The following is a 25829-nucleotide window of genomic DNA, read 5'->3' as shown; positions in this document are numbered from 1 at the left end:
GAAACATTAAGGAAGCATGAGACCCAATAGATTGACATAACTTGGAAGAGACGGCAATCTTCGAGAGCGACCATCCATGAGCGACGCGAGATAGCAGATGACGGCTTGGCCTTATTGAGCGAGACCGGTGTTGCGAAGAGGTTGGGGTAAAGAATGTATGTATTACATCAATCAGGTGAAAGCGATTGGTCAGGATTTCCGGATGTGCTGTATTGGGCTTGTCTGCCAAGCAAGTAACAAGCATGGTTTTCTTCTTCCTTTCCCAGACAGACTACTTGACCCTTGTTCTCATTTCTCCCTCCCAGGGATTGTGTTTTTGTCAAGTACTTTCACGCAGTACTTCTAGCCGAATCAAAGATGCAAGCTTCGTTCACCTAGCACTACTTCCTGCCTAGTATATCCAACTCTTTCTCTTGTTTACCCACCTCTGAACAGAGAAATCCTCAATCAAGCACCCTACAACATATGTAGGTGCCTTGATACTATCCTCTTACCATCACATGTCATTCTCCTCTAGGGCTCGCAATGATGGCTCGTTATCATACAACTTAGCCCCAAGGGGGTTCTTCAGTACTACCCGCATACATAAGACTTTCCTTTCCACCTTCCAGTCACACGGGACGGACCTACGCGGAGCTACAGTTAGTTACTTTAGCCCTTCTTCTTCCCCTTCCCCTCCGCCCCTTGACGACCGAATACCGTGCACATATCTACGCTTCAAACTGATGTTCCACTCTCCCTCCCCCTTCCCCTCCCCTCTTCTGATAAAACATCGATGATTTAGTAATGTTATCCTGCACACTCCCAACTTCCATGTTAGACAGAAACAAGATAGTAAGTCAGATACTTATTCGGTGTAGCTTAAGCTCTGAGGATAGTTCAGGAAACTGTCTAATCTAATAAGTTGATGAGGAAGGTAAATAAGTAAGGTCAATAAGTAAGTTAGTAGGTAAGTTAGGTATATGCTTGCTCTTCCCCGGGGAATGCTCCCCATATCAGATCACATCACATCAGATCACATCACATCAGAGATATTTCAACAAAACATAAGATAATAGATAGAAAAAAAAAGCCCCCGTTTCGCCTGCCCCATGATTCAATAACCCGAACTCCTCCTCGCCGCACGCATACTGATCAATTCATAACAGTGAAAAAGACGTTTCCCAAGAACCGAATAACATAGATAGATAGATCGATCGTTTCATCCCATTAGAAAGATAAAAAAAAGGTGCCGTGCCGTAAGATATCCTCACGGTAAGTTTTCTTATCCTCGACTTACCCAGCCCCGAATTGCGTCAAGGGGAGGGTTAGCAGAAGGAAAGACATGCGGGAATCATTCGGATGACCCATTTAACATCGAAAGCAAATCCTCTACCGAGGCCGAACGGACGACATTCTCGGGCGGAATGGGTCCGGGGCGGGGATGCCTGCTTTGCGACGGGATTGCGGCTTGGGGCGGGAGAGGGTGTACCTATGTGGAAGAATTTGGGTCAGTGATTGTTTTCTTTAAGGGGTGCTTTGGATCGGGAAAGGGCAACGTACTTGGCGAATGCGCGGGAAAGAGCCTTCTTGCAGCTGACTTTTTGGCTGCCGATGAATGAGTCGACGGTGACGGCGATGGCGCGGTCGATGTCCTGGGCGGAACAGTACTCCGAGAGACGCATCTTGCAGAAGGATTCGGCGATACGCATGATGGCTTCGAGGTGACGGACCTGTTTGGGGGTTGATGTTAGCTTGTTGTGCTGATTTGCTTGAAGAAGGGAAGCTTACGGTAATCGGATATGCGCCCGTGGCCAGAGACTCACGGCGCATGTCGGCAAAGAGACGGGCGATCTTGTCTTGATCGATCTGGTAGAGCTTCGGATGGCACCGTTCCCGGGCATACAGAATGTACTTGCGGAGCAGCTCTTGCGGGATTTCACCCTCTTTTTCCTCCTCGCGCTTGCGGGCCTCAGCGTCGCGCGCGGCAAGCTCCTCCTGGGTGGGCGGGAGGCGCTCCTTGGTCTTCTTGTTGATGCGGTAGCCCTCTTCGTCGATGGGGTGGCCGTCTGCGTTGACCAGGTTGCCGTCCTCGTCGCGGAGAGGGCGGGACGGGTTGGCGCGCGAGTGCGATTCCACGACGAAGTTGGCCAGGCGCTCGTCCTCGGTGGGGTCGACCAAGTCGCGGACCACGCACAGGATGTCGAAACGAGACAGGATGGGTTCGGTGAGTTGGACGTTGTGTGAGAACGGGGCGGAGCTGTTGTAGCGGCCGCCGATCGGGTTGGCGGCGGCCACGACGGCACAGCGCGCTTGCAGCGTCGTGACGATACCGGCCTTGGAGATGGAGATCGTCTGCTGTTCCATGGCCTCGTGGATCGAGGTCCGGTCCTGGTCGTTCATCTTGTCGAACTCGTCAATCAGGCAGGTACCGCGGTCCGCCAACACGAGAGCACCTCCTTCCAGCGTCCACTCGCTGGTCAAGGGGTCTCGCCGGACACTGGCCGTCAAACCGACGGCACTAGCACCCTGACCCGTGGCGAATACGGCTCGGTGTGCCGTCTTCTCGGTGTATTTCAGGAACTGGGACTTGGCGGTACCGGGGTCACCGAGCAGCAGCACGTTGATATCTCCACGGATGGACATCTTGCCTTGGGCCTGCTTGCTGACTCCACCGAAGAGGGACAACGCGATGGCGGTCTTGACGTCCAGGTGACCGTAGATACTGGGGGCAATCGAGCGAACGATCTTGTCGACAATCTCGGGGTCTCTGGACAGGGCACGGATTTCTCGCTCATCCTCTTCCGTCAGGTGGAAACCAGCCAGCTGGTCGTGGGACTTGACGATGTGATTGGCCTCGATGATCGTGGCGAAGACGGGGAATCCGTTCTTGTTGTTGAGCTGCGCATCGTAGCTGTTGCGGTAGATACCGGTTACCTCGATCTCATCACCAGGCTTAGCCGAGTCGATGAGATCAGCAAGAAGAACGATCTCGCGCTGGCGGGGGAGACGACCGGCGGGAACAGAGCCAGGGGATTCCTGCAGGGTCAACTTCTGGTAGTTGCGGTACACTGTCTTCTCGGAGTGAACGGTAAAAGGTCCCTTGGCCTGACAGTTCTGACAGAATGTGATCTTGACTTCCGCACTGGCTTCCTGCTGGAAGGGACCCAGGTGTGTCCTACACTTCCCGCAAATGAACATAACATACTTCATCTGAGGGAAGACACCAGTGCGGCGAGTGACAACACCGCTGACACGCAGAAGGCAGTTGAGGTGGGACTGGCGGAGTTGGCGGAGGGTGTAAATGACGGGGAGGTCCGTGATACGGACATGAATCTCGTTGTGGATGTCGTGATATTGCGGGTAGTGGAACAGAGTCACGTCGAGGGCAACTTGATCGAAGACCTTCAAAACCTCAGTCGGCTCGTTGGCGAGGAAGTATGCAAGAGCAGCCTTGGTGTTGAGAAGATGTACATAGCTGACCTCTAGCGATGCGGAGTTCACCTCACCAAGGGTCTTAATCTTGTTACCGTACACGGAACTACCAGTAGGGTCGGTGAATTCCGTGAGGAACGCCTTGAACTCGCGGTAGATGGAGCGTAGGACTTGGGGCTGAAGAACCCAGTCGGTGATGTTCGGAGCCTTGACGTCGGTCAACTCCTCCAGGGAGAGCTCTTCCATGACATCGTCGCCCATCTCAACGTCCTCCCGATCCTCATCGTAGTGGTGTCTGCGCCGACGGGGCTGGCGAGTGAGATCGACTTCTGCATCTTCATCGTCCTGCAAGAAGGCAGCAGGCATGCGGCGACGGCGCTCCAGTTCCCGGTCTCTCTTGTTCAGGCGAGCTTCCAGCTGACGACGAGTGGCCATATCCAGCTCCTCGTGGTCGCCTTCATCGTCGATGTATGTTCCGCGGTATTGCTGGTCTTGTGTGCTTCTGTAATCTTTCTCGAAGGTATCACCGAACAAGTCAATGCCATCTTCATCTTCGGCCATCTCATCAAGATCGTCGATGTCGCCCAGCATGTCAGCCTCTTCATCTCCTTCATTGTCATCCTCGTCGAAAGGGAGCATAGGAGGTGACGAAGGGGGAGCTGTGGCAAGAGTCAGCATGCGCACGTTGCCGATATCTAACCATCAAAATCATCTGAGACTTACGACTCGAAGGAGGGGCGACCGATGAAGTCTCATCATCGGGTTCTCTGTCTCTTTTGCGTCGGCCGAGGTTTCCCAGGCCGCGATTTGCGGCGGAATGACTTGGGCGTAGTGGTGAACTGAAGTGCCATGATGAATATTAGTGGAAGGAATTACGGGAGAAGAAAACTGATCGAAGATGTGACCATTCACGTATCGATAGAGTAAACATACCTCATTGTGTCTGGTGTTTCTGACCGGCAGCGGAGTATGGGGGGGGGGGGGGGGGGGTGTATTGAAGGGATTACCGCACGGAGGTTGTAGTGCGGGCGCCTTTTTTTCATCCGTTGGCAGGGAAATCCATCAGGCGGTGTTGATGCGCGGCAGAAACGCGTCGGAGCGCGACCCAAACGCGTCCGAAAACCAATTAAACCCCGATCGGGAAAGAGAAGCGCCACCCAGAATGGCGTTAGTCGACAGCTCAGCACTCCGGCCTGTACCTATAATTATACCGTCTAGAACATTATGGATACTCGAAAGTGACGTGGAAATCAAGCTAGAAAGATTGTCAAGTGGTATGAATGCATTGACCTTCCTTGCTATGGGGTCAATTCAAGTGGCCTGAATGTTGCGGTGCTGCCGCATCACTCTACAGTAGCAGGGACTTCGCACACGGTACTGTACATATTAACTACATTGCTTCGAGGTACTGTGTTGAATTCGGAATGTTAAGTTCATACCTTTTGTTTGAGTAAAGCCAGCATCTGGCAAGCAATATGAGCTTCAAGTAACCGGCCCGAAGTAGCCGTCATCGAGCAGCAGAAGTGAGGTCATGCAAACGGGGCAAACACTTGAATCGCCTTGCGCCGCGCGCGCTTCGAGCTTCCTCGAAGGCTGAGCAGAACCAGATCACCGTTTAATTTACCACAACCCTCTTCTTCAGTCAAATAAAGTCCTCCCTCCGCTGACCTATAGAGCGACTCACCACAACTCAGACACAAGAATATGGCCGACTCAGAGGCATCCAAACCAGCCCCCAGCAATGGGCTGCCGAAAGACGCCCAGGATCCCATCAACCGTCGCGAAAGCTTCAGCTCCCAGAACTCGCAGACTGCCAGACAGTGAGGTTTTCAATTCTGTTTCGCACGGCATACACTGTCGGAATGCCTGTAAATATTTCCGAGTACTGACGAGTCTTGTCTGTCAGATTCATCGAGTCTCAAATTCGCCTCGAAGCTGATGCGCGCGAGATCCTTCCCTACGTGAGCTTGCCCTTCTAACCCCAACCAGACAACCTAACGACGATGGATCGACTGTCGCATATCACACATCGTACTGACAGGCGCAGTCCTTTGATACCTGCACCAAAGCTCTAGGTCCCCTCCGACAATCCCTCTTCGCGTGCCTCACCTGTAACCCCCCTCCTACCGCATCCTCCGACGAGAATGCATCATACACACCAGCCGCCGTATGCTATTCCTGCTCCATCGCCTGCCACGGGGAACACAACCTCGTCGAGCTATTCAGCAAGCGCAACTTTGTCTGCGACTGCGGGACAACCCGGATGTCATCGAGCTCGCCCTGCACGCTGCGCAATGACCCGCACACTGGCGCGAAAGGCGTCCACTCCGAAGAACCCCACCCGGGCAACAAATACAACCACAACTTCCAGAATAAGTTCTGCGGCTGCGACGAGGACTATGACCCCAATCAGGAGCGGGGAACGATGTTCCAGTGCTTGGGTGTGGGGACTGTCGAGACAGGCGGCTGCGGCGAGGACTGGTGGCATCCAGAGTGCCTGATCGGGCTTTCGCGCGACTGGTACAAGAACGCAAAGCAGCAGGAAAAAGAGAAGCAGGAGGAAGTGAAAGCTGAAGATGCGGTAGCAGCGGAGAATGGTGACGACAACAACAACAACAAAAGCGACGAAGTTGATGATGACGACGACGAGGAGACGCCCCTCCCACCCGGGTTCCCTGAAGAAGCTGACTTCGACATGTTCATCTGCTACAAATGCGTTGACTCGAATCCGTGGTTGAAGCGCTACGCGGGGACAACCGGCTTCCTCCCCCCCGTCTTCAAAGAAGGTGGACTGGCCAAACCAATCGCATCCGAAGCCAAATCCGCCGAAGCGACAGACAAAGAACCGACGACTGCAGAACCAATCAACCCCGTCACCACCAGCGCGCAATCTGAGCCTACCCTCAACTCCAAGAAACGCAAAGCCGACGATAACGGCGACGATGACGACGTTGAACCACAACCCACAGCCGAGCCCGCCGCAAAGCGCATCAAGGACGATGAGACGTCCGAATCCACCGGCACCAATACCGACACCGTCACAGCACCAGCCACCACCAACACCGCTTCACCATCTTCCTCTTCCCAACCCCAACCCGACCAACCTAACGCCCCTAAACACACCACCCTCCCCACCACCCCGCCCCCCCAGACCTTCTCCCTCTTCCTCACCGAAACCTTCCGCGACAATTTCTGCCGCTGCCCAGACTGCTACCCGCACACCCTCGCCGCGCACCCGCAACTCCGCGAGGAGGAGGAGGCCTACGAGCCGCCCGTGTCGGAGGACGGGGACCACCACCACGGCGACGGCGCCCGCAGCACGGGCACGGGCAGCCTGCTCGACCGCGGCGAGGCGGCGCTCAGCAACATCGACCGCGTGCGCGCCATCGAGGGCGCCATGGTCTACAACCACCTCCGCGACCGGGTCAAGGAGTTCCTGAAGCCCTTCGCCGAGAGCGGCACCGCCGTCTCCGCCGAGGACATCAAGGCCTACTTCGAGAAGCTGCGCGGCGATGACCAGCATATCCGGGAGGCCGCCGCCGCGGGCCAGGCTTCTTCCGGCGGTGGTAGTGGTGATGGTGGCGGTGCCGGGCAGGATGGGGATAGTCGGAGGGAGCAGAATGGTATGTTTTCCTCTTCTCCTCGACATTTTCCCCAACTTTCAGTCGATCATTGTTGTGGTTGCTAATTCTGCGGGGTTATAGGTTACTGAGTTTACTCTTGGTATCTACTTGATCTAACCGCTTAGTTTGGGGATTTATGGGGTCTAATAGTTGCAGAATGGTTTGGGATACTCATTCAGGACAACATAATAAGGAAAATGGCACGATTGAATGGGAACGGCGTGGTTGGGTTTCAAATAGGAGCAGATTCATTTATCTTTGACTATCTATCTATCTATCTCAGAGAAGAATTCGTGTAATGGTGTTTGTAATGTGTGTTCCTTTTGCTTGGTCTAGGAAGGCGTCGCGCTACGGTGAGCCCAGATACTCGAAGTCAGGTGCAGATTGTACAGTACAATGTGCTTATGTTGTATTCCATCTAAATGCGTTGCTATGTATTTCGTACCCGTTAATTACAGCGACCTGAACGCCATGCCCATATGCAGAGACTATATTTCAAGATATTCAGACGGCGATCCCGATCACTCCTTCAGGCGTTTCGCCGCTCGCCCCATCAATGTATCGTCCGGCAGGCCACTCCGCTTCGTGCCGGGCAGGCTGCCGGAGCGGATATCATTGTCGTCCTGCGTGACCCGGCGGTGCGGGTATTTGCCCTCGAACCCCTCGAAGCAGTTGGCCGAGATGGCGCCGCCACTGCAGAAGTACGGGTGCTCCAGGGCCTCCTGGGCGGTGATCCTCTTGGTGGGGTCGTACTCGAGCAGCCGGGCCAGCAGGTCGTACCCGTCCGCGCCGGGGGTGCCCGCACTCGCGTTGGCGGAGTACCCGTTGTTCTTGAGGCAGCTTTGGTACCAGCCCTCGAGGTTCGAGGAGCGGCTGAAGTGGCCGGGGGCCCGCGACACGGCCAGGGACTGCAGCTGGGCGTACTCCGGCATCGAGACGATGCCCGGCCAGGTCTCCTTGGTCGGCAGGCCCATGATCTCCATGATCTTCATCATCTGGTTGCGCTGGAAGGGCACCGTCTTCTTGCTGTCCATCTTGGCCTCCTCGCCCTTGAAGATGGGCCGCAGCGAGAGCAGCTCCGCGAAGATGCACCCCACCGCCCACAGATCCACCGCGGGCGTGTAGTGCCGGCTTCCCATGAGGAGCTCGGGGGCACGATACCAGATCGTGACGACGACTTTGTCGCCCGAGAAGAGGGAGTTGAGGGGCTTGTAGAAGAGGCGGGCGAGCCCGAGATCCCCGATGCGGATGGCGCCGCTGGAGGTGACCAGGATGTTCGCGGGCTTGAGATCTCGATGCAGCACCCAGTTGGTGTGGAGATAGAGGAGGCCGTTCAGCAGCTGGAACAGGATCGATTTGACCATCGCCGCTGGGATCGCATGTCTCTGCGGTTGCGTGTGGTGGTGGATGATCTGCAGGAGATCGTGCTCCGTGTACTCGAACACCATGAAGATGCACTTGTCTTCCAGGATGATCTCTGCCAGTTGCACCACATTGGCATGGTCAAGCTCGGAGCACAGAGCCATCTCTCGGATCGCGGACTGCGAGAGACCAGTGTACTGCACTACCTCCCCTTCCTTGTCCGGCTTGAACCTGTAGTCGGTCAGCGACGAGCGATTTGATTGAAGTGAAGGCGTCCGCAATCTACTTACTTCTTGATGGCGAACTCGCCCTTCTGGCCATTCTTGCCGATCGCCTTGTAGACTCGGCCATATGTACCGCTGCTGATGAAACCCACAATGTGGTATCTATCTCGCACTCGGACTTTACTGGTGTAACCGGTCCCTGGCGGCCGTCGCGAATCTGTGCTTTCTAAATATAGAAAATTATGTTAGCACTCATAGTGAGAGTAATCCTCGGTGACAACCCATCAGCCAATCGGAACTTAGAAGCAAGAGTCTTGGGGGACAGAGAGAAAAAAAAATAGTCAACCCGAGATTGCTGACAGCAAGGTAGACAATTTCAACAAGTGAGGGTATAGCGTATAGCAGCAGCGTGTAGCCGGCAACAAGAGGGTCGGAGATCGAAGGGACAGCAATTACCACGTGGATAAAACCCGGCGACAGAATTATAGAACGGAAAGCTCTTGCCAAACATGATGGAGGCACTAGACAGTTCTTTTCTTCAAAGCCGTTCAGGAAGCTCGAGAGCTATAGTATAGCTCGGGTACATTTAATGATTCCACCAAAGAAATAGTAATTTAGAACTAACACTCTTCAATCATCAACCAGTGGACATCGTGATAGTGATGGGCCCAGGTCAAGAAAGTAGAAGGGCGCTTGGAGAACTGAGTGGTGGCAAAAGGTGGAGACAGACGGGGTGCTAACGGAGTCTGGGTGGGTTGGAACTTGGAAGCAGTGGAGAAGCACAAGAAGACGAGAAGACGAAGAATAAAATAAATAGATAGGGTAAGAATGTATAAGTACGGAGTACTGAGTAGGTATGTATGTACGAGTATGAATGGATAATGAATTATGGCCGGGTATTACCATCAACAGTAGCCTGCAGACTCTTCAAGTTCTTTAGAGACAGACTTTGGCTGAGGGTGGCCGCAGTAGGCCTGGAAGTCGCACTTAGAGGACCGGATGAGGAAGGGGGGTTCGTCAGGCTCATGGAAGAAAGGGAGGGAGAGGAATAGAAAAAGAAGAAAAGAAGAAGTGGATGTGAGAGGGGGGAATGCCCGGGAGAGAATTGGTGTGGTGTGGTTCGATTGAACTGGTTAGTACGGGGAGTAGTAGCAGTAGCTTGTTGGATGAAGGGAAGTAACTATTCGCAGTCGGCAAGGACAGTGAGGTGAATCATGCATACGGAGACACTGATCTCCACCACTATGAGAAGAGCATAAGACCTGCAGGAAAAGACTTGATGATTAGGTAGGTAGGTTAGGTATGACTTAGAAATGAGCAACAATGGTTGGTGGTGAGAAAGGCCCAGAGACGTGACCATTCAAGTGAGGCTGCATTGAGACTCTCGGAGGGAGAGGGGGAGCGTGACTGACTCAGCAGAAGATCGATCCCCTGGTTGATAAGAACAACAACAGCAGCAGCAGCAGCAGCATCAACAACCAACAAGAACAAACAATAGTTACGTGTATACATGTGTAACCATCCACTACACATAGTTACTTGCCTGTCCAGTCAAGGTACAGAACTCAGACTCCTTACAGAGTACCTCAATGCTCACATTGCTACTCTGTAGCAAACTCCCTATCAACCCCGGCCCCCTGAGTCGGTGATTAGACATACGGACTTTCCTTCTCCCGATGCATACTGATAGCCGCAACGTCATCTAGACGCAGCTCGGCGTTCAGCAACAACCCTCCTTTTTGTGACATCGGTGATGACTGGACCGAAAAAACCTACTTGAAAGTCTCCATTGGTCGACGACTTGCTTGTTGAACGAGGAATATCCTTGCAGTTTCCAATCTTCAACCATAGAATGGCTTCAGGGGAGTCGACCCGATCTAGGGTCACGCCGTACTTGGTCTATCTCGTGTTCATAACCACCCTAGGACCGCTGCAATTTGGATATCACCTGGTAGGCATCGGGGCCATTTCATTATTCCATCTAACTTTTTTTGCTGACTTGAAAAACTCGTCAAGGCTGAATTAAACGCACCTCAAGCCGTCATTACTTGCGAGCAGAAGAGCATTGACTCCACTACAAGTGCAGCTTCACTTCCGCAATGCATCCCTATGAACCCGTCCCAGTTCGGCCTGGTATCCTCGATTTACACCCTTGGTGGCCTAGTCGGAGCTCTGCTGGCAGGGCCAGTATCCACCAAACACGGTCGTTTATCCACTCTCCGCGCTACGACTATCTTTCATATCTTAGGTCCCGTAGCTGAGACCTTCGCATCCAACATAGCATTGCTGAGTTTGGGCCGCTTCCTATCAGGAGTCGGATCCGGGGCTGCTATTGTTGTTGGTCCAATTTATGTTTCCGAAATAGCCCCTCCTGCCGCAAGGGGCTTCTTCGGCGCCTTCACGCAAGTCATGACGAACGTCGGGATTCTGCTCACACAAACGCTGGGATACTTCTTGAGTTACGGAAATGTGTGGAGGGTCGTTCTTGCCGTCGCCGGCTTCATCGGGGCTCTGCAGCTTCTGGGACTCTTTCTGGTCCCGGAGAGTCCCACCTGGCTTGCGGAGCATCAGAAGGGCAGCTTGGCTAGGAAGGTACTTCAGCGTCTACGCGGGAAGGATGCTGATATTGAAGAGGAGGTCAAAAGCTGGTCCAGTTCCTCCGTTGATGCTGCAGATGGCTCGGGAGAGGAGCAGTCGCTGCTGACACCACCATCGAGCAATATGCCACCGAAGCAGCCACCAGTCACCATCCTCAGAGCCGTCACAGATTCTTACTATCGGCCAGCTATTGTTGCCGTCGTTGGTGTCATGATTGCCCAGCAATTCACGGGGATCAACAGCATCATCATGTACAGCGTCTCGCTTCTACAGAGCATCCTTCCTACTACCGCAGCCCTACTGGCAGTGGCCATCTCGGGCATCAACTTGGTCATCACACTTGCCTGCACTCCTTTGCCCGACAAGATCGGGCGTAAGAAATGCCTTCTGCTTAGCATCAGCGGCATGGGGGTAAACTCCTTGCTCTTAGCTCTGGGTATATACACCAGCCAGAAAGCCTTGTCTGCAATCGCTGTGCTACTGTTTGTGGCCTGCTTTGCTGTCGGTGTCGGTCCTGTGCCTTTTATCCTTGCGTCTGAGCTGGTTGGTCCGGAGGCTGTGGGCGCCGCACAGAGCTGGGCGCTTGCGGCCAATTGGATTGCGACATTCATTGTGGCGCAATTCTTCCCTGTCTTGAACCAGGCTCTGGATCGAGGCAGGATATACTGGGTCTTTGCTGCTATGGCCTGTCTTTTCGGAGCGTTCATTTACTGGCGGGTTCCTGAAACCAAGGGCAAAACCAGCTCCGATGAGGTTTGGGGCAGGGTTGATCGACGGAGAAGAGACTAACCCGACCTATTACAGAAATGCTATTGTTGGCTCATAGTCTTGGATGGGTTAAAGGCGGGATACAGATAGGAAAGGACTTCAATCGGCTTGCCTGAGGGGCAGACAGAGTTAGCCCCACGGCACCCAGCGTTTGCACTTGCTAAGCTCTAGTACCCTCATAGTCTAAATCGAGTAGTATCTCTTCGAATAGAGGTGTCAATGCGAAAGCTCGCATACAGCCACAGCTTATGTGTCACTCTTGGCATTAAGGGGTGCGCTTGACTGCAATAACGATTGGCGAAGCCTGATTACGATCAGCACTATGGCGGTCCAGCAGCATCTCGCTCAAAGGACTGCTTACATGTGCTGAGAACATGTATTTTCTTGAGATTGAGGCTACAGCCCCTATTTTTCGTTGGGATGTTGGTTACAGGTTGGCATAAAGTTGTGTCCAACCTGACATACATTTACAGGGGAAGATCGCGTCTCAGGTCTGAAACACAAAAGGTTAGCCGAGCTCATAGATATCCCTCTCTGGCCCGAATCAAGAAAAATGCAAATTGATCGCCAAGAATCAAAGGTAAGCAGCCTAAGGCCCGGAGGTTTATAATAACTCAACCGCCAGGATGCTTCCACACTGTACCTACCAGTCTATAGGGCTGGATGATTGGGACGGAGGCTTGTCTGCATTGCGGCGGTGGTAAGTTACCTACGAGACGCTGTTTTACGGAGGCCGCGGAATGGCCCGTTGGTCAGCGGGCGCCCCTCCTTTACACTATAACTACCGCAGTTATGGTAGACTAAATTTCAAAGCAAAGAGAGAATATCGTCCAATCCAAGATTGCGATTTCTCATCCCAACAACTCCCTTCCAGCCCTTCCGCCGGTTCCTACTGGAGCCTTTTTGACACTCGAAGTGGGGACACGATCGCTCAGCCCTGCTTCAGGGAATCAGGGGACTTTGACTGCTGCTTAGGCAAGCCAAGGATGGAATCCATTACGGAGTCTTCCATGGGATCCTGATTCTGATCCCCGAGGGGTTTTATTCTGGGAAGATGTCTGTCCAGGCAGCAAGAAACCCATAGACATCCGCAAAGTAGGACAATCGGCTGTCCCGTGGAAGCACTCGCAGGCAGACCTTTTCCCTTCCTTCCATTCCTTCTCGTTCTCCTACAGTTGATGCAGCAGAAAGGATGGCAGATGCGTTCGGTAGGGGAGAACAGGAAAAGAATTCCCGCAGCATGAACCGGTACCATATTTAGGAAGATAACCTCCATTGAATTTAGGGATGTGATGTAGAGCGACTCATTTGGACTAGGCAGCCACAATCACTGATCACTCGACTGCGTTGAGTGGTGGAGATGAGACTAATTTCTCGGACCTGACGTCGTTCTCTCCCTACCAAGATTAGCCAGATTAGGGGGACAAATGCTTTGCATAAGTGCGATGATGCATCTAGCTGCATTATCATTCATGGAAGAAGAGAATGAAGAGTGAATTCTAGGGGTGAGGTTGGGGTGGGGGAGAGAAAAGCAGGGCCACAACTAACTTTACTTCTTATTTCCGCTCTCCGAAGTAGTCCTGCGTTGCCGAGGATAAGAAGAATAAATAAAATGAATGAATCAATGAGACTCGATCACTAAATCGACTAGTTAGCTAAATGTCAACTTGTCATCTACTCGAGTACTCGGTATTTTGTACTTGTTGTCATTACTTTTTAGATCTATTTTTTTTTTCTTTATCCTCTCCTCCGTATTCCGGCAATGTCCTCCTAGTCGATCGAGGCCACCCCACTTCATATACGAGAGAGGACAGTCTGGTCTATCTAGTCCATTATCTATCGAGACGGTCCGTCTGGCTTGTTGTTCCTTTTTCTCCGTGCTTCGATGAAGGCCATACACTAAAGAAATAAAGTCTATGCGCAACCCACTCGGTCTCATCCACTCAGCCGCGCAGTCAACTTTCCCATTCACGTTCACGTTCACGTCCACGTCTACGTCCACGCCCCCCCATCCTTCCACACAACTCTTCCACCATTCAACAATCACTGTCTGTGTTTTCCTCGCCATGCTCCTGATCTCCCATATCTAAAGGGTGTCAATCGCAAAGTGCGTATACCTACCTCTGCTCCAAGTTCATTGCAGTGCGTTGCGACCGTGCTGGTTTGCTCGTGGGATTGCTGGGTCGCCCGGAGCCACCAGATCTTCCTAAGATCGCCCGGCACTCAACCTTGACAGGCAACCACCGCGACCAACGCTCCGTCATTGTGACTGGGGAGCTCCTCCTCCTGTTCCCTTCTCCAGATGCTGATTAGCCCCCTTCAAGGCAATTTCCCCTACTATCCCTGTTTGCTCACGAACGCGTCCCTAAATAATCCCACTCTCCGATCATTTTCCCGTCCTCAGTATCGACGCGACGTCACCTCCGGCTCCGTCTGGCCTGCTTTCTCCCCCTCCCCGCACTTCCCGACGGTTCATCATGGTGCGCTTACCGTTGCCACAACGGCTCAGCACTCATTTGAGCTCAAAAAGCACCAATACCACTCCCGGTCAAAGCAGAAGTACCAGTCCCATGAGAATGTCTGACACGAAGCCCTTGATCCTCAAGGTCTCCGTCCTTCGGGTGAGTCCGCACTTCCCAGATTCGCGGAGCCGCTCGGAAGTCCCGCCCGCATTCCTCAACATTACTGACTGCTGGGTACTAGGGGAGGAATCTAGCAGCTAAGGACAGAGGAGGAACCAGCGACCCGGTATGGCATAAAATCTATTCCAGCTATTGAACCAGCTGATCGCTTGCTAACAAGCCACCTTGTTGTTCAGTACATGATAGTCACACTTGGAGAGGCCCGGCAGTCAACACCCACGATACCAAAGACCCTGAACCCAGAATGGAACGTCACGTTTGAGATGCCCGTGGTCGGCGTACCACTATTGGAGTGCATCTGTTGGGATCATGATCGGTTCGGCAAAGACTATATGGGCGAATTCGACATTGCCCTCGAGGAGATATTCAGCCGCGGCGAGGTCCATCAACAGGTACATTTTCCCGGAACGCGACTGACCTGGACGTGCGAGTTGACATGATGCCTGCAGCCAACCTGGTACACTCTTCGCTCGAAACGAAAGTCTTCGAAGAAGAAGGACAGTATCATCTCTGGGGAAATCCTGCTGCAGTTCTCTCTCATCGATCCGGCAAACCCCAATTCCCCTGCGGAAGAAGTCTATCAAAAATTCAGAACCCTGGTATGTGCTGGGGACGATGAAGATGAATTCCCGCAGGTACCTTCGTTTTCACCAGAGGATGTCGACAGAGATGAAGAAACGTCGGATGAGACGGACGACCCTACCAAACCAGAGATCGTGGAAAAGCGAAGAAGGAGGCTGCGCCTTAAACGTCTGAAACGGAAATCTTTGGCAGCACGAGCCTACCAGTTTTCCGGTATAGGAAATGGAGTGCAAGGTATCGTGTTCATGGAGATTGTGAAGGTGACGGACCTTCCGCCCGAACGGAATGGTATGGTTTTCCTCTGTCCATCCTCAACCTCGTCATGGCTGAGCTAACTCTTGATCAAGTGACGCGCACCTCCTTCGACATGGACCCGTTCGTTGTCACCTCACTCGGAAGAAAGACGCTTCGAACACCGGTTGTTCGTCACAATCTTAATCCAGTATACAACGAGAAAATGGTGTTCCAGGTCATGAAGCATGAAACTTCTTATACGATCGGCTTCACCGTCATGGACAGGGACAAGTTCTCTGGCAATGACTTTGTCGCATCGGCCGGATTTCCATTACAGACCTTGATCAAATCCGCTCCCAACGCCGATCCTGAGACTGGCTTGTACGATTTATCAAATCAGACTCCTGATCTCACGAGCTCTGAATCGGACATTGCTGTGAGACCAGCTCCGAAGATCTCGGTCAGCCCCTCTCCCTCGACCAGCAGCCTGTCTAGATCACCTAAACTAGGCATGTCACCAAGGGGCTCTTCTACGTCCCTGTCAGGCCTGTCACAGCAGGGAGAACCGACTCTTCTTCCACCTCGGAGTGTCCCGGAAGACACCGAGACTCCCAGCCTCTCAAGCTCTCCTACGCTAGCTAACTTTACCGTCTCCCCGCTTGAGGCTGATAGCGAAGGGCTTCGAGTTTATCGCATTCCACTCAGCTTGAAGAATAAGGACAGATGGGAAGACAAGCATTCGCCCGAACTCATTGTCAAGGCCAAATATATGCCGTATCGTGCCCTGCGCCAGCAGTTCTGGAGACTCATGCTCAAACAATACGATGCAGACGATAGCGGTCGTATTGACAAGGTTGAACTGACTACCATGCTTGACACTCTTGGTTCCACCTTGAAGGAGTCCACAATTGACAGTTTTTTCGAGCGTTTCAGTCTGGAAAATCAACCCAGTGAAACAATGGATCTGACCTTTGATCAAGCTGTGATCTGCCTAGAAGATACCCTTCAGGCACTTCAAAAAGACCCGAGACTGGCAGGCAGAAAGGTTTCACCCACATCATCATCGATCAGCCAGGATAGCGAGGAACAGTCGAGCGGTGATGATGAGCTCATTGCAGGGCTTAACGCTGGCCTGCCAGCCAACCATGACCCTCAGACTACACATATTCCTACCATACCCACCGAAGAGCAGCCGGGCTTGGTTGAGGAAGACCTTCAACCCGACGATTTGGGAGATGAACGCGGTGTGGAGCACGTCATTGAGCTTCGAGAATGCCCCCTCTGCCATCAACCGCGGCTCTCCTCTCGTTCCGATGCCGACATCATCACGCACATTGCCACATGCGCAAGCCGGGACTGGAGGCAGGTGGACAACCTCGTCATGGGAGGCTTCGTGACCTCCAGCCAGGCGCAGCGCAAATGGTACACTAAAGTCATCACGAAGATTGGTTATGGTGGCTACAAGCTGGGAGCCAACTCGGCCAACATCCTTGTCCAGGACCGAATCACTGGGCAAATCAATGAGGAGCGCATGAGTGTCTATGTCCGATTGGGCATTCGATTGCTGTACAAGGGTCTTAAAAGCAGAGAAATGGAAAAGAAGCGAAGTATGTCTTATTACCTGAGATAAGGTTGTTGTTCACAAGATCTCGCTAACCATGATTATAGTTCGCAAAATCTTGAAGTCTATGAGTATCAAGCAGGGCAAGAAGTACGATGATCCTGCGTCTGCCAGTCAGATCCGGGACTTCATCAACTTCCACCAACTTGATATGTCCGAAGTCTTGTTGCCCATCGAAAAGTTTAATAACTTTAACGAGTTCTTCTACCGTGCACTGAAACCCGGTGCCCGGCCCTGCTCAGCGCCGGACGAGCCCAGAGTTGTTGTGTCACCTGCTGATTGCCGAGCGGTTGTATTCGACCGTATGGATGAAGCGACTAATATCTGGGTTAAAGGTCGAGAATTCTCTATCGAACGCCTCCTCGGCGATGCTTACCCCGAAGATGTGAAGCGCTACAAGAATGGAGCACTGGGTGTTTTCCGTCTTGCTCCCCAAGATTATCATCGCTTCCATATCCCCGTGGACGGAGTCATGGGTACCCCCAAGACTATTGAGGGTGAGTACTACACGGTCAATCCCATGGCGATCCGCTCTGCTCTCGACGTGTATGGCGAGAACGTGAGAGTTCTCGTGCCAATTGATTCCGTGGCTCTTGGCCGTGTCATGGTGGTCTGTGTTGGAGCCATGATGGTTGGAAGCACAGTCATTACACGAAAGGCTGGGGAGCAGGTTTCACGGGCCGAAGAGCTCGGTTACTTTAAGTTTGGAGGAAGTACCATTCTTTTGCTCTTTGAGGAGGGGTCGATTAATTTCGACAGTGACTTGGTGGACAACTCGAAGGGGCCCTTGGAAACTTTGGTAAGACAACCCCTTACTGCTCCTTACGCATGATTCTTAAGCTAACACGGCGTTCCTCAAAATAGATCCGGGTCGGCATGTCTGTGGGTCATCGTCCCGATATTCCTCAGTTCGAACCGGACATGCCCAAGAAATCCGAGGATATCTCTCTTGAGGAGATGCAGTCTGCGAAGCGTCGGATTGAAGGCAGTCTGGCCCCGCCTACTGAAGATGTCCCTGCTCTCCCGTAGACTATGTATGTTCTGCATTGTAATCTTGTTACATATGCTCTGTATTCTTGCAGCCTTTTTTGCCAAGCGGGGTATATTGCTTTATTTTTTTTTCTTATTCTTTCGGGCGTTGACAGGTACGCTTAGAGGCCCGGAGCCTGCATAGCGATTGAGAAACTCATTTTGTAAAAAGATTATAAGTATGAGGTGTGATGGGCATGGCTGAGTGTTGAAAAGTGGGTGGACTGTACATAGTCTTGTTACGAGAATATAGGCAATTATGCCAGATGTGAATAAATTCATTTATATATACCAAAATCCTGGCATTTGGTGCTTCTCACCAACTCATTGTAGCGATCGAGTTGGCGGGACAAGCTGGAAGTTGTCATCCTGAAAAGGACTAGCGCCTTCTCCCCACGCGCCACGACCAAAACAACCGCGTGCCTGCGGCGACCGACCGACCGACCAAGGCCAAACCCCCCCATCGTCATCCCCACGCCAGCATCAGAGTTCCGTCTGCGCAAGGAGCGGGATTCCATCGCGATAGCTCTGCCGGACGCCGAGGGAGAACTGACTACTCGTCCGAGAAATTGCCTACGAGCGCGACCTGCCCCGGGACAATCTGTGCGGGTGGTGGTTCGCGCGCAACCCGCATCGACAATACACGTCTCTCGGACAACAAACCTTCTCAACCCGACCCCCTCTCATTCAATCCACCTACGCCATCAACAATACAGCTTCCACTGATTGGTCTTGTCGATTTGCGACCGTGCGATATACCAGCCGGGCCTTACACCCAAAGTCGACCGACGAGCCAGCCGGAGGAAAGGAAAACGCAGCATCCGACGACCCAACACCCGCCCGCCCTCGACAACTTCGATTCCGCACTTCGCTTCCGTCAGTGATTGACATCGGCGCAATCTTGTTGGGAGGGTACAAATAGCTTGGCTACCGGCCCTCAATTGATCGACTCGAATCGCATCTGCTGTCGGAGTGAGGAGAATCCATTACGACATCGCGGAATAATCCTCTTTTTTTCCTCATTCTCATTCGGCATTCAACGTACGCCAAACTTTTCCGACTTGGACGTGGCCTGCGCTCCCACTGGATGCGCTACAATTTCCGGCGAGGTTGCGTTATCTTAGATGTGAAAAGATCCGATTGAGCGACCGGACGTGCGAAAACTCCAACCAGGAACGAAGGCCAATTGACTCGACACCAAACATCCTCACCCCCTTTTGTCGGTCCCTGACATGACCGTCACTGTTCTGGCGACGCCCACCACCACCACCACCACTACAGCTAAGACGAAGCGTCGTGGACCGTTACTGGCTATCGATATGGCTACGTCCCAGGCGCAGGCGCGTCCTGCCGCGCCTGGAAGAGGCGGGGGCAGACGATCGAGTCGGCGGCTGAGTAAACAGGATAAAGGCGAGGAGAATGCGAGTGCGACTGCGAATGGTACAGGTGCTGGGGAGAAGAAGAGGAAGTTAGGTGAGTGGCTTTGCTTGTTTGGATGGATTGAGATTTTCCTCGGTTTGAGGATGTGGGTGGCTTTGAACGACAGCGATTCTTGTCGGGTTTTCTGGATGGTTTGGTCGGGACGTGCTAATTTTCATTTTTCCCGTGCGTAGTGCCTGTTGATGAGGAAGACGATGGTTTTCAATTTACGCGCATCGCGACAAAGAAGCCCAGACCATCGACGGAAAAAATTCAACCCGCGATTCTGCCGGCAAGCTCGCATCTGAATACAGCGCCGCAGCCATCTCCGAGAAGGGGTCGACCACCGAAGAAGAAGGTGGTGGAGGAGAAGGTGGAGCCTGCTGCGGTTGCGACAGAGACTACTACGGATACCACGAAAACGAGACGAAAAACGAAGCCGAGCGAGGGAACGAGCAAGAGGACAACCCGGGGAGCCGCAAAGGCGAAGGAGAGCCAGCCTGAGCCTGAACTCGAGCCTCAACCGGAACCGGAGCAAGAACCGGAGTCGCAACCTCCAGCCCAGGCACAGCCTGAGCCACAGCCAGAACGTGCGAAACGCTCGACGCGAAAACGAGATCAGGGGGAAACGGTCCCCTTGGAGAAGAAGCGGAGGAAAGGCCGACCTAGTTATTCTAGGAAGGAGGAACAGCAGAAACAACAACAGTCGCTGCCGACGCCGCAGCCGGAATTAGAGTCTCAACAACAACGACAACAATCACCACGACGAGCGTCGCTTCGCAATGGATACGTGTCTCCAGGGCCACCGCAGGCTGGCACGGCCACGATTTCATTGCCGTTGGCCGACACGCCGGTCATACAAAGAAATCGGGAGATGCGAGGGAAGAAGTCCGTGAAGGGGAACAATCGGCGGAGTAGTCTGGGGATGCGAGGTCGGCGAGCAAGTTCGCTGATCGACTCCGGGGCGTCCAACGGTGGGTTTTATTGATCCGCAGGTGATTCCATGGCACGAGTGGCTGACGGGGATAATTCAGCGTTACCACATAAGAAGGTTAACACGGCGGATTTCTATAAGCATATTGCCGCAGACTTAACGGAGCCGCGTCGAATGCGGCAGCTTTTGATCTGGTGTGGTACGCGAGCCATAGGCGACAAGCCTTCTGGGTCGCGCTCAGAGGATGAGAGCGCTCGGCTAGCGGGTAAGTGCACCTTTCCTGGGATTGCGATGCACATGCTAAGACAACCTAGCACGTGTTATACAGGAGGAGCTCCTCAAAGACTTTGAGTCGAACTCCACACTCTCTAATTGGTTCGAACGGGAAGAGCTGGATCCTCCCGCGGTGGTGGTCAAGAAGGAGAACCCGAAGAACATCCAGAATGCGGACAAGATCAAGGAATTGGAGGAGTTAATACAGAAGTACGTCTCGCTTTAGGGGCTCTGTGTTGGCCAGACTGCTCACGTTTGACAATAGGCTACAAAAAGAGCGGCATGCTCTCAATGCTCTCTTACGACCGCCGGATATTCCCCGTATCAGAAAACAACCGCTCGAGACAGATCCCAGCCAGCCTTCACAACTATCATCATCCAGGCCTGACGAGCCGATCGACTTATTGGTACTAGACCCGTCTCAGCGGAGGATATATGCCCAGATCGACCCGGAGACGGTCAAGCAACAAGAACAACCACCTCAACCACAACCACCACAGCCGACAGACGGCGAGCCCATGGACACCGACCCGCCATCAGCAGCAGCAGCAAGATCAACAACCTCCGCAACAGATACCTTCCTCCCTCCAATGTCCCCAACTACCATTTCCACCCGCCTCTCCCGCGTAACCAGCACCCTCGCCCCGACGCTGGACTCTCTCGCCGCCGGCATTCACAACCTCGAACTGTACCGCTCGACCTCGGACGCCGTCTCCTCGCAGGTCCTGCGCATCTGCGCCGAGCGCCTCGAAGCCCGCGACGCCCGCAACAGCATCCGCCGCCTGGCCAGCACCGACTCGGCGACCGACCACAAGGACCTCAGTCTCCGGCCCCGGCCCAAGGAAGACCTAGGTGTGATACTGGGGGCATTGAGCCGGGTAGAGCGACGAGCGTGATATGTATGGGTTGCGTACGATACGAGCGAATGGATTGCAAATATTCTGCCAGCATTTTTAAGAGGGGTTTCACTTTCTCGCCCGGTTTTTTCCTTTCTCGCTTCTGGTAAATCTGAATTCTAATACCAATACCTTTACTTGCTACTGCTGCTGCTGCTGCTGCTGCTGCTGCTGCTGCTGCTACTGTTAGGGCCTGAACCCGGTGTAAGCCCTTTTTTCCCTTGTTGTTTGTCTTTGATTTCTCGGGTTCGTTTGGCGGGTTTGGTTTTGTTTTCGTGGGTGTCATGATGGAACGGGACGAGATGGAATGGGTTGAGCTGGGTTGATTCGATTTGAAGCACTAGCACTAGCACTAGCAATGGAGTTTGGGGAGTGAAGTGGTTGGTTTCCTGGGGTTTGTTTGATATGTGGCGGGTAGGTGGGTGGGTGGTAGATTAAATCGAATGAGCCATACCTACTCAGCTCTATTTACCACGGATTGCTATCCATTCTGGTATATTCAATGTAGGAGTACAATCCGTAGGTGTAGGTATACTTTGGTAAATAAGCAATAGCTCATCAACCTCTTCTCCCGCGTGAAAATCATGTCAAACACCCATGCTGTTGCTGAAAGTGCCCTGCCCCGCTAGCAAAACAAAGATATATGACCACCCCGCAAACCTCGGCCCCCAGTAGCAAGTACCGCATTTTCTTGCAGAAAATCTCCCCTCTCCTCCTACTAGTACATTGTGATAATTGAATGAATGCATCATCGTGCATAAGCTACGCTACGCCACGCCAGGAATCCCGCGGTTGGGGTGGGTTGTTTCTGCTCGCTTCTGCTGCGGGGTACAGTACGCGATTTCGGGGACGTGATGGGGACGGACGGGGACGGCTGTGGGTGTGACGCTTGGTTTCGTTCTACTGTGCTTGGATACCTTAGGGGGATACGGGGAGTGTTCAGGTTGTTGTTTGGGTTGGGGGTTGGGGTGATGGTGTTTGTATTGTTGTTGTTGTTGTTTTTGCTCCTATTGTTCTTGTTCTTGTGATTGTTGTTGTTGTTGTTGGCACCCTATCGCACGAGATTTGATCGGGTATTTTGGAGGGACGAGAGAGAGGAATCGATAATGTTCTATTGACTTCGAGGTAGAAGGGGTTGAGACTCAAAGTTTCATGTGATGTCTGTCGTGATGACGGGGAGCTATCTATGGGACGAGATTGGGGAGGTTTGGATAATGTCTTGCGTTGCAGAGGTGAACGGCGCTAGTCTGGAGCACTTCTAGTGGGGCGGTTCTAAGACATGGGCAGAGAAGGTTTGCGACCTGTTCAGATGATCAAACTCGCTGATAGCTACGAAGCTCTAGAGGGGCCGATTCTGGCAGCTGCAAAATCTGGAAAGAGGGTTCAAGACAGTCGATATGCTCTTGACTCACGAGAATTGACTACACTGAATGTCATGCGAGTGGGGAGTGGAGGAGTCAATGGTGGCATATGGAGTCAATTGACTTGCTGCCATCGATATTAAACTTACCTCCCTTATCATACTGTGATTGTACAGGGGTTTGGCTGGCCTCTGCTTGGTGAAGGTCTTGTCACACCGAGCTAGATGGTCTCTGTCTCAGTATAAAGACTCACCTAGAACCTATTCTGGTCTCTATATTGACCCACAGGCTGCAAGCTACACCCTGCGCGCAAAATGCACACATCCCTGTCCCAGGCGCAATCATGATGAATTATACTCTCTTCAACGGTAAACTCGTCATGTCTCAGAGCGCCTCCAGAAGACGGCCAACGTCACCCCAATTACCTTGACGACGGAATGGTGCGGATTTCGCCACTATCCCTCGCACTGACAATCAGACACAAGCTACCTCCCTGCCTTCCCCACAGTGGCAGCAGCCAGCGCGCAGACCTTCATGACAGGAGACTTACATCCGCCGGCACGGCTGCATCGCCTCCCCGGTGTGACGCCTTTCGCTCTCATTCCGGTTTGCAGAATTAAAGATTGGTCCTTGCGCTCATGCAGGTGACACCGCCATCCTCGGCAGCACTGCGCAGCGTCGGACGGGAGGGAAGTCGAACCCGCTCTGGGTTGAACAAGCCCGGTCGCATGAAGCTTGGGACTCTGTCGGGCATGTTGGAATGAATAGGCGATGGCTGCAAAATGGATGTAAGTAAGCTCCTAGAGTCGATCTGTCAGTGTAGCTCTAGATAGGCACGCAGCGGACTTACCAGCCACCGTCCGAGCACAGAGATGAGACCAGGTTCGGCTGTGCGCGGTGTGACCTGGCGCCACGCAATCTACCAGATGCGAATACCCACTGACATCATGGATAGGGGCGTCATACAAGCCCAGGGTGCTCGGAAGCAGCTCGACGCAGGTACGGGACAGCAAAGAATGGTGGAAGCGATCAAGCTGGTTCTTGTGATGGAGCGTGCTCTGCCAATTCTCCCGATAGTGCGGAGCATTAAACAACGAAGATGGGGCAGGGGATTGTGTGTCGACATCGCTGGGAGTGTTCTATATTTATTTTCGCAGTACAAATGGAATGTCAAGTCCACACTGCAGCTGGGAGTGGGGCAATGTTCAATCATCCAGTCTAGCTCTGCGCATCCCAACAAGCCAGCTGTTAATCCTCAAGTGCCATTCCAGTTGTCTCAATTGGGTTCCGACCGGGGGTCGGCGAAATTATCGCCACACCGACCGGTAAGCAAGCCTCAAGCAAGGAGTCGAGCCAGAGGCGTCTTTTTAGTTCCAACGTCGAAGCTTGTCTGCAGCCGGCGGATCGGTGTACGTAGGCAAGTGTGAACGTCCCTGGATGCAAGTGATATGAAGAACAGAAGGATGGAAACAGACATGAAGATTCTTGCGACATCTGTATCGGGAACTTTTGTCCTCAACTTGAAGCAAAACCACCAGAGGCACTCGAAAATCGGGGAGTGATGCGGTATGGCCGAATCCGGTGAGCCGCTAAAAGTAGGTATTGTAGATCCCCTGAGTGCACCGTGCATCTGCACTTGTGGATTGCAAAAACCAATACAGAGATGTGATTAGCCCCAGGATCCAGGACCCATTCTGATTGATGATCAGGGGGGAAGAGGGAGGGGGAGGGGGCAAGGATACTCCATGACAGCAAGGGAGATCCAACCATCCAAGTCATTTTCGGAGCCAGGTAGCTAAGTAGCTGGCTGCATGTCGAATATCTTGCAGATCGTCCACTGCTTGAACGCGCGTTTTACCCCACACTCCTTCTTTCACTAGTTAGAGGTGCATGACAATTCCCCTATACCACTTAATTCTGCGATGCAATGAGCTCGAAGAAAGCTTACCCATGGAATCTAACCACAAATAGTATGTGTATACTATGTGGGTTAGTTCTAGTAGATTTTAGTGGAGGATCCAGGTCCGTGATAATGCTTGAGAACAATTCGTGGAAGGTGACAATTGGAAAGAGAAGAATTGCATGGCGGAGAGAGAAGAGGAAGTGACTGAGATTGAGATTGAGATTGATTGAAATTGAAGTCTACAGGGACTTCCCAGTCCCGTTCAGAAAGCCGCCCACCGCTGAGTCCTTCAAAATTTCCTCCATTTCCTCCAACCTCTACCTCAACTTCAACTTCACTTCAACATTCCTCCTCTCCATACATCACTCCATCAGTCCCAACATCAATTATCCCCTGTTCTCTCTGTCCCACTCGGTCGCCGCATCGAGTCTCGCCATGTGATAAATTCGAAAGAGGTCTGCAGAAGCTTCGTCATCTGCCATGGATCTCTCCCCCCCCCCTCTCCTTACTAGAGCCGCTGCCGAGATCCTGCACTACGATGTGATGTGATACTCGACTGAGATGGTTGAATGCGGCCCCCAATGCAAGCTCATTCATCCATCCATCGTCTGTCAACGATTAAAAATTCGTCCGGCTGACGTGGAGGATGGTCGGGAATGGCTCAATGCACTCCTCCCGCATTAAGAACCACGGGCTACTTGTCCAGACCGACCATGGGTCCGATGATGTCCCTGAATGACTGTTGACGGTCCGGTTCGGGCACTAGAAGAAGTAGACGAACGTCGTTGATCTTTAGTTGCGGATGGGGGGATCCTCTTTCCGGACCCAGCAACGGGCCCACATCCCCGGGAGTTTCCAGTTTTGCCTCTCGACCTGTTCAGGAGTGGCAGATAATACAAATCGATGTGAAACCAGAACCCACCGCGCGCATCCATCAACATACCTC

At 52.8% G+C, this 25829-nt stretch overlaps 9 protein-coding genes across 9 annotated transcripts; 5 read left to right on the top strand and 4 right to left on the bottom strand.

Moving 5' to 3' along the window:
- Positions 1-918: 918 nt before the first annotated feature.
- Positions 919-4389, bottom strand: BO72DRAFT_413856 (MCM DNA helicase complex subunit MCM2). The gene is made up of 5 exons (XM_040942518.1): positions 4348-4389; positions 4138-4253; positions 1771-4073; positions 1543-1712; positions 919-1471 (listed from the first exon to the last, which is right to left on the bottom strand). The coding sequence occupies exons 1-5, from the start codon at positions 4350-4352 to the stop codon at positions 1372-1374; spliced, it is 2694 nt and encodes an 897-aa protein (XP_040796816.1). The 5' UTR covers positions 4353-4389; the 3' UTR covers positions 919-1371.
- A 331-nt stretch (positions 4390-4720) lies between these two features.
- BO72DRAFT_452296 (putative metaphase-anaphase transition protein (Mlo2)) lies at positions 4721-7414 on the top strand. Its single transcript, XM_040945698.1, has 4 exons — positions 4721-5234; positions 5321-5375; positions 5462-7037; positions 7119-7414. The coding sequence occupies exons 1-4, from the start codon at positions 5119-5121 to the stop codon at positions 7124-7126; spliced, it is 1755 nt and encodes a 584-aa protein (XP_040796815.1). The 5' UTR covers positions 4721-5118; the 3' UTR covers positions 7127-7414.
- A 144-nt stretch (positions 7415-7558) lies between these two features.
- Positions 7559-9134, bottom strand: ssn3 (cyclin-dependent serine/threonine protein kinase SSN3; the record flags this gene model as incomplete). The annotated part of the gene is made up of 3 exons (XM_040941721.1): positions 7559-8630; positions 8690-8849; positions 9083-9134. 3 exons carry the CDS (start codon positions 9132-9134, stop codon positions 7559-7561), a joined length of 1284 nt encoding a protein of 427 aa, XP_040796814.1.
- A 1341-nt stretch (positions 9135-10475) lies between these two features.
- BO72DRAFT_388511 (putative MFS glucose transporter) lies at positions 10476-12010 on the top strand (the record flags this gene model as incomplete). Its single annotated transcript, XM_040941722.1, has 2 exons — positions 10476-10574; positions 10640-12010. The coding sequence occupies 2 exons, from the start codon at positions 10476-10478 to the stop codon at positions 12008-12010; spliced, it is 1470 nt and encodes a 489-aa protein (XP_040796813.1).
- Positions 12011-12854: 844 nt separating this feature from the next.
- Positions 12855-13374, bottom strand: BO72DRAFT_452292 (uncharacterized protein). Its single transcript, XM_040945697.1, has one exon. It carries the CDS (start codon positions 13242-13244, stop codon positions 12921-12923), a length of 324 nt encoding a protein of 107 aa, XP_040796812.1. The 5' UTR covers positions 13245-13374; the 3' UTR covers positions 12855-12920.
- Positions 13375-14266: 892 nt separating this feature from the next.
- BO72DRAFT_256957 (putative phosphatidylserine decarboxylase Psd2) lies at positions 14267-18176 on the top strand. Its single transcript, XM_040940099.1, has 7 exons — positions 14267-14610; positions 14693-14737; positions 14808-15023; positions 15081-15501; positions 15561-17054; positions 17116-17867; positions 17933-18176. The coding sequence occupies exons 1-7, from the start codon at positions 14467-14469 to the stop codon at positions 18095-18097; spliced, it is 3237 nt and encodes a 1078-aa protein (XP_040796811.1). The 5' UTR covers positions 14267-14466; the 3' UTR covers positions 18098-18176.
- A 979-nt stretch (positions 18177-19155) lies between these two features.
- Positions 19156-21760, top strand: BO72DRAFT_256922 (Mis12-Mtw1 family protein). The gene is made up of 5 exons (XM_040940098.1): positions 19156-19570; positions 19711-20490; positions 20551-20715; positions 20765-20933; positions 20989-21760. Exons 1-5 carry the CDS (start codon positions 19330-19332, stop codon positions 21617-21619), a joined length of 1986 nt encoding a protein of 661 aa, XP_040796810.1. The 5' UTR covers positions 19156-19329; the 3' UTR covers positions 21620-21760.
- Positions 21761-23681: 1921 nt separating this feature from the next.
- On the top strand, positions 23682-24451 carry BO72DRAFT_256904 (uncharacterized protein). Its single transcript, XM_040940096.1, has 2 exons — positions 23682-23772; positions 23851-24451. The coding sequence occupies exons 1-2, from the start codon at positions 23763-23765 to the stop codon at positions 24405-24407; spliced, it is 567 nt and encodes a 188-aa protein (XP_040796809.1). The 5' UTR covers positions 23682-23762; the 3' UTR covers positions 24408-24451.
- On the bottom strand, positions 24157-24848 carry BO72DRAFT_452287 (uncharacterized protein). The gene has a single exon (XM_040945696.1). It carries the CDS (start codon positions 24757-24759, stop codon positions 24496-24498), a length of 264 nt encoding a protein of 87 aa, XP_040796808.1. The 5' UTR covers positions 24760-24848; the 3' UTR covers positions 24157-24495.
- Between the last annotated feature and the right edge of the window lie 981 nt (positions 24849-25829).

This window comes from Aspergillus fijiensis, assembly GCF_003184825.1.
Source record: "Aspergillus fijiensis CBS 313.89 unplaced genomic scaffold BO72scaffold_68, whole genome shotgun sequence".
Lineage (NCBI taxonomy): Eukaryota > Fungi > Ascomycota > Eurotiomycetes > Eurotiales > Aspergillaceae > Aspergillus > Aspergillus fijiensis.
This window is presented reverse-complemented; position numbering and strand designations above follow the sequence as displayed.

Excerpts from the sequence above, each read along its gene's own strand:
- BO72DRAFT_452287 (XM_040945696.1), bottom strand. The coding sequence starts at position 24,759 with ATGACTTGGATGGTTGGATCTCCCTTGCTGTCATGGAGTATCCTTGCC.
- BO72DRAFT_452292 (XM_040945697.1), bottom strand. The coding sequence starts at position 13,244 with ATGGTACCGGTTCATGCTGCGGGAATTCTTTTCCTGTTCTCCCCTACC.
- BO72DRAFT_452296 (XM_040945698.1), top strand. The coding sequence starts at position 5,119 with ATGGCCGACTCAGAGGCATCCAAACCAGCCCCCAGCAATGGGCTGCCG. Across the intron at positions 5,235-5,320 it reads AACTCGCAGACTGCCAGACA|ATTCATCGAGTCTCAAATTC; the intron begins GTGAGGTTTTCA and ends CTTGTCTGTCAG. Across the intron at positions 5,376-5,461 it reads CGCGCGAGATCCTTCCCTAC|TCCTTTGATACCTGCACCAA; the intron begins GTGAGCTTGCCC and ends TGACAGGCGCAG.
- BO72DRAFT_413856 (XM_040942518.1), bottom strand. Across the intron at positions 4,074-4,137 it reads GGTCGCCCCTCCTTCGAGTC|CTCCCCCTTCGTCACCTCCT; the intron begins GTAAGTCTCAGA and ends CTCTTGCCACAG. Across the intron at positions 1,472-1,542 it reads CTTTCCCGCGCATTCGCCAA|GTACACCCTCTCCCGCCCCA; the intron begins GTACGTTGCCCT and ends TCTTCCACATAG.
- BO72DRAFT_256922 (XM_040940098.1), top strand. The coding sequence starts at position 19,330 with ATGACCGTCACTGTTCTGGCGACGCCCACCACCACCACCACCACTACA. Across the intron at positions 20,716-20,764 it reads TGAGAGCGCTCGGCTAGCGG|CACGTGTTATACAGGAGGAG; the intron begins GTAAGTGCACCT and ends AAGACAACCTAG. Across the intron at positions 20,934-20,988 it reads TTGGAGGAGTTAATACAGAA|GCTACAAAAAGAGCGGCATG; the intron begins GTACGTCTCGCT and ends GTTTGACAATAG.
- BO72DRAFT_256957 (XM_040940099.1), top strand. The coding sequence starts at position 14,467 with ATGGTGCGCTTACCGTTGCCACAACGGCTCAGCACTCATTTGAGCTCA. Across the intron at positions 14,611-14,692 it reads TCAAGGTCTCCGTCCTTCGG|GGGAGGAATCTAGCAGCTAA; the intron begins GTGAGTCCGCAC and ends GCTGGGTACTAG. Across the intron at positions 17,055-17,115 it reads AGAAATGGAAAAGAAGCGAA|TTCGCAAAATCTTGAAGTCT; the intron begins GTATGTCTTATT and ends CCATGATTATAG.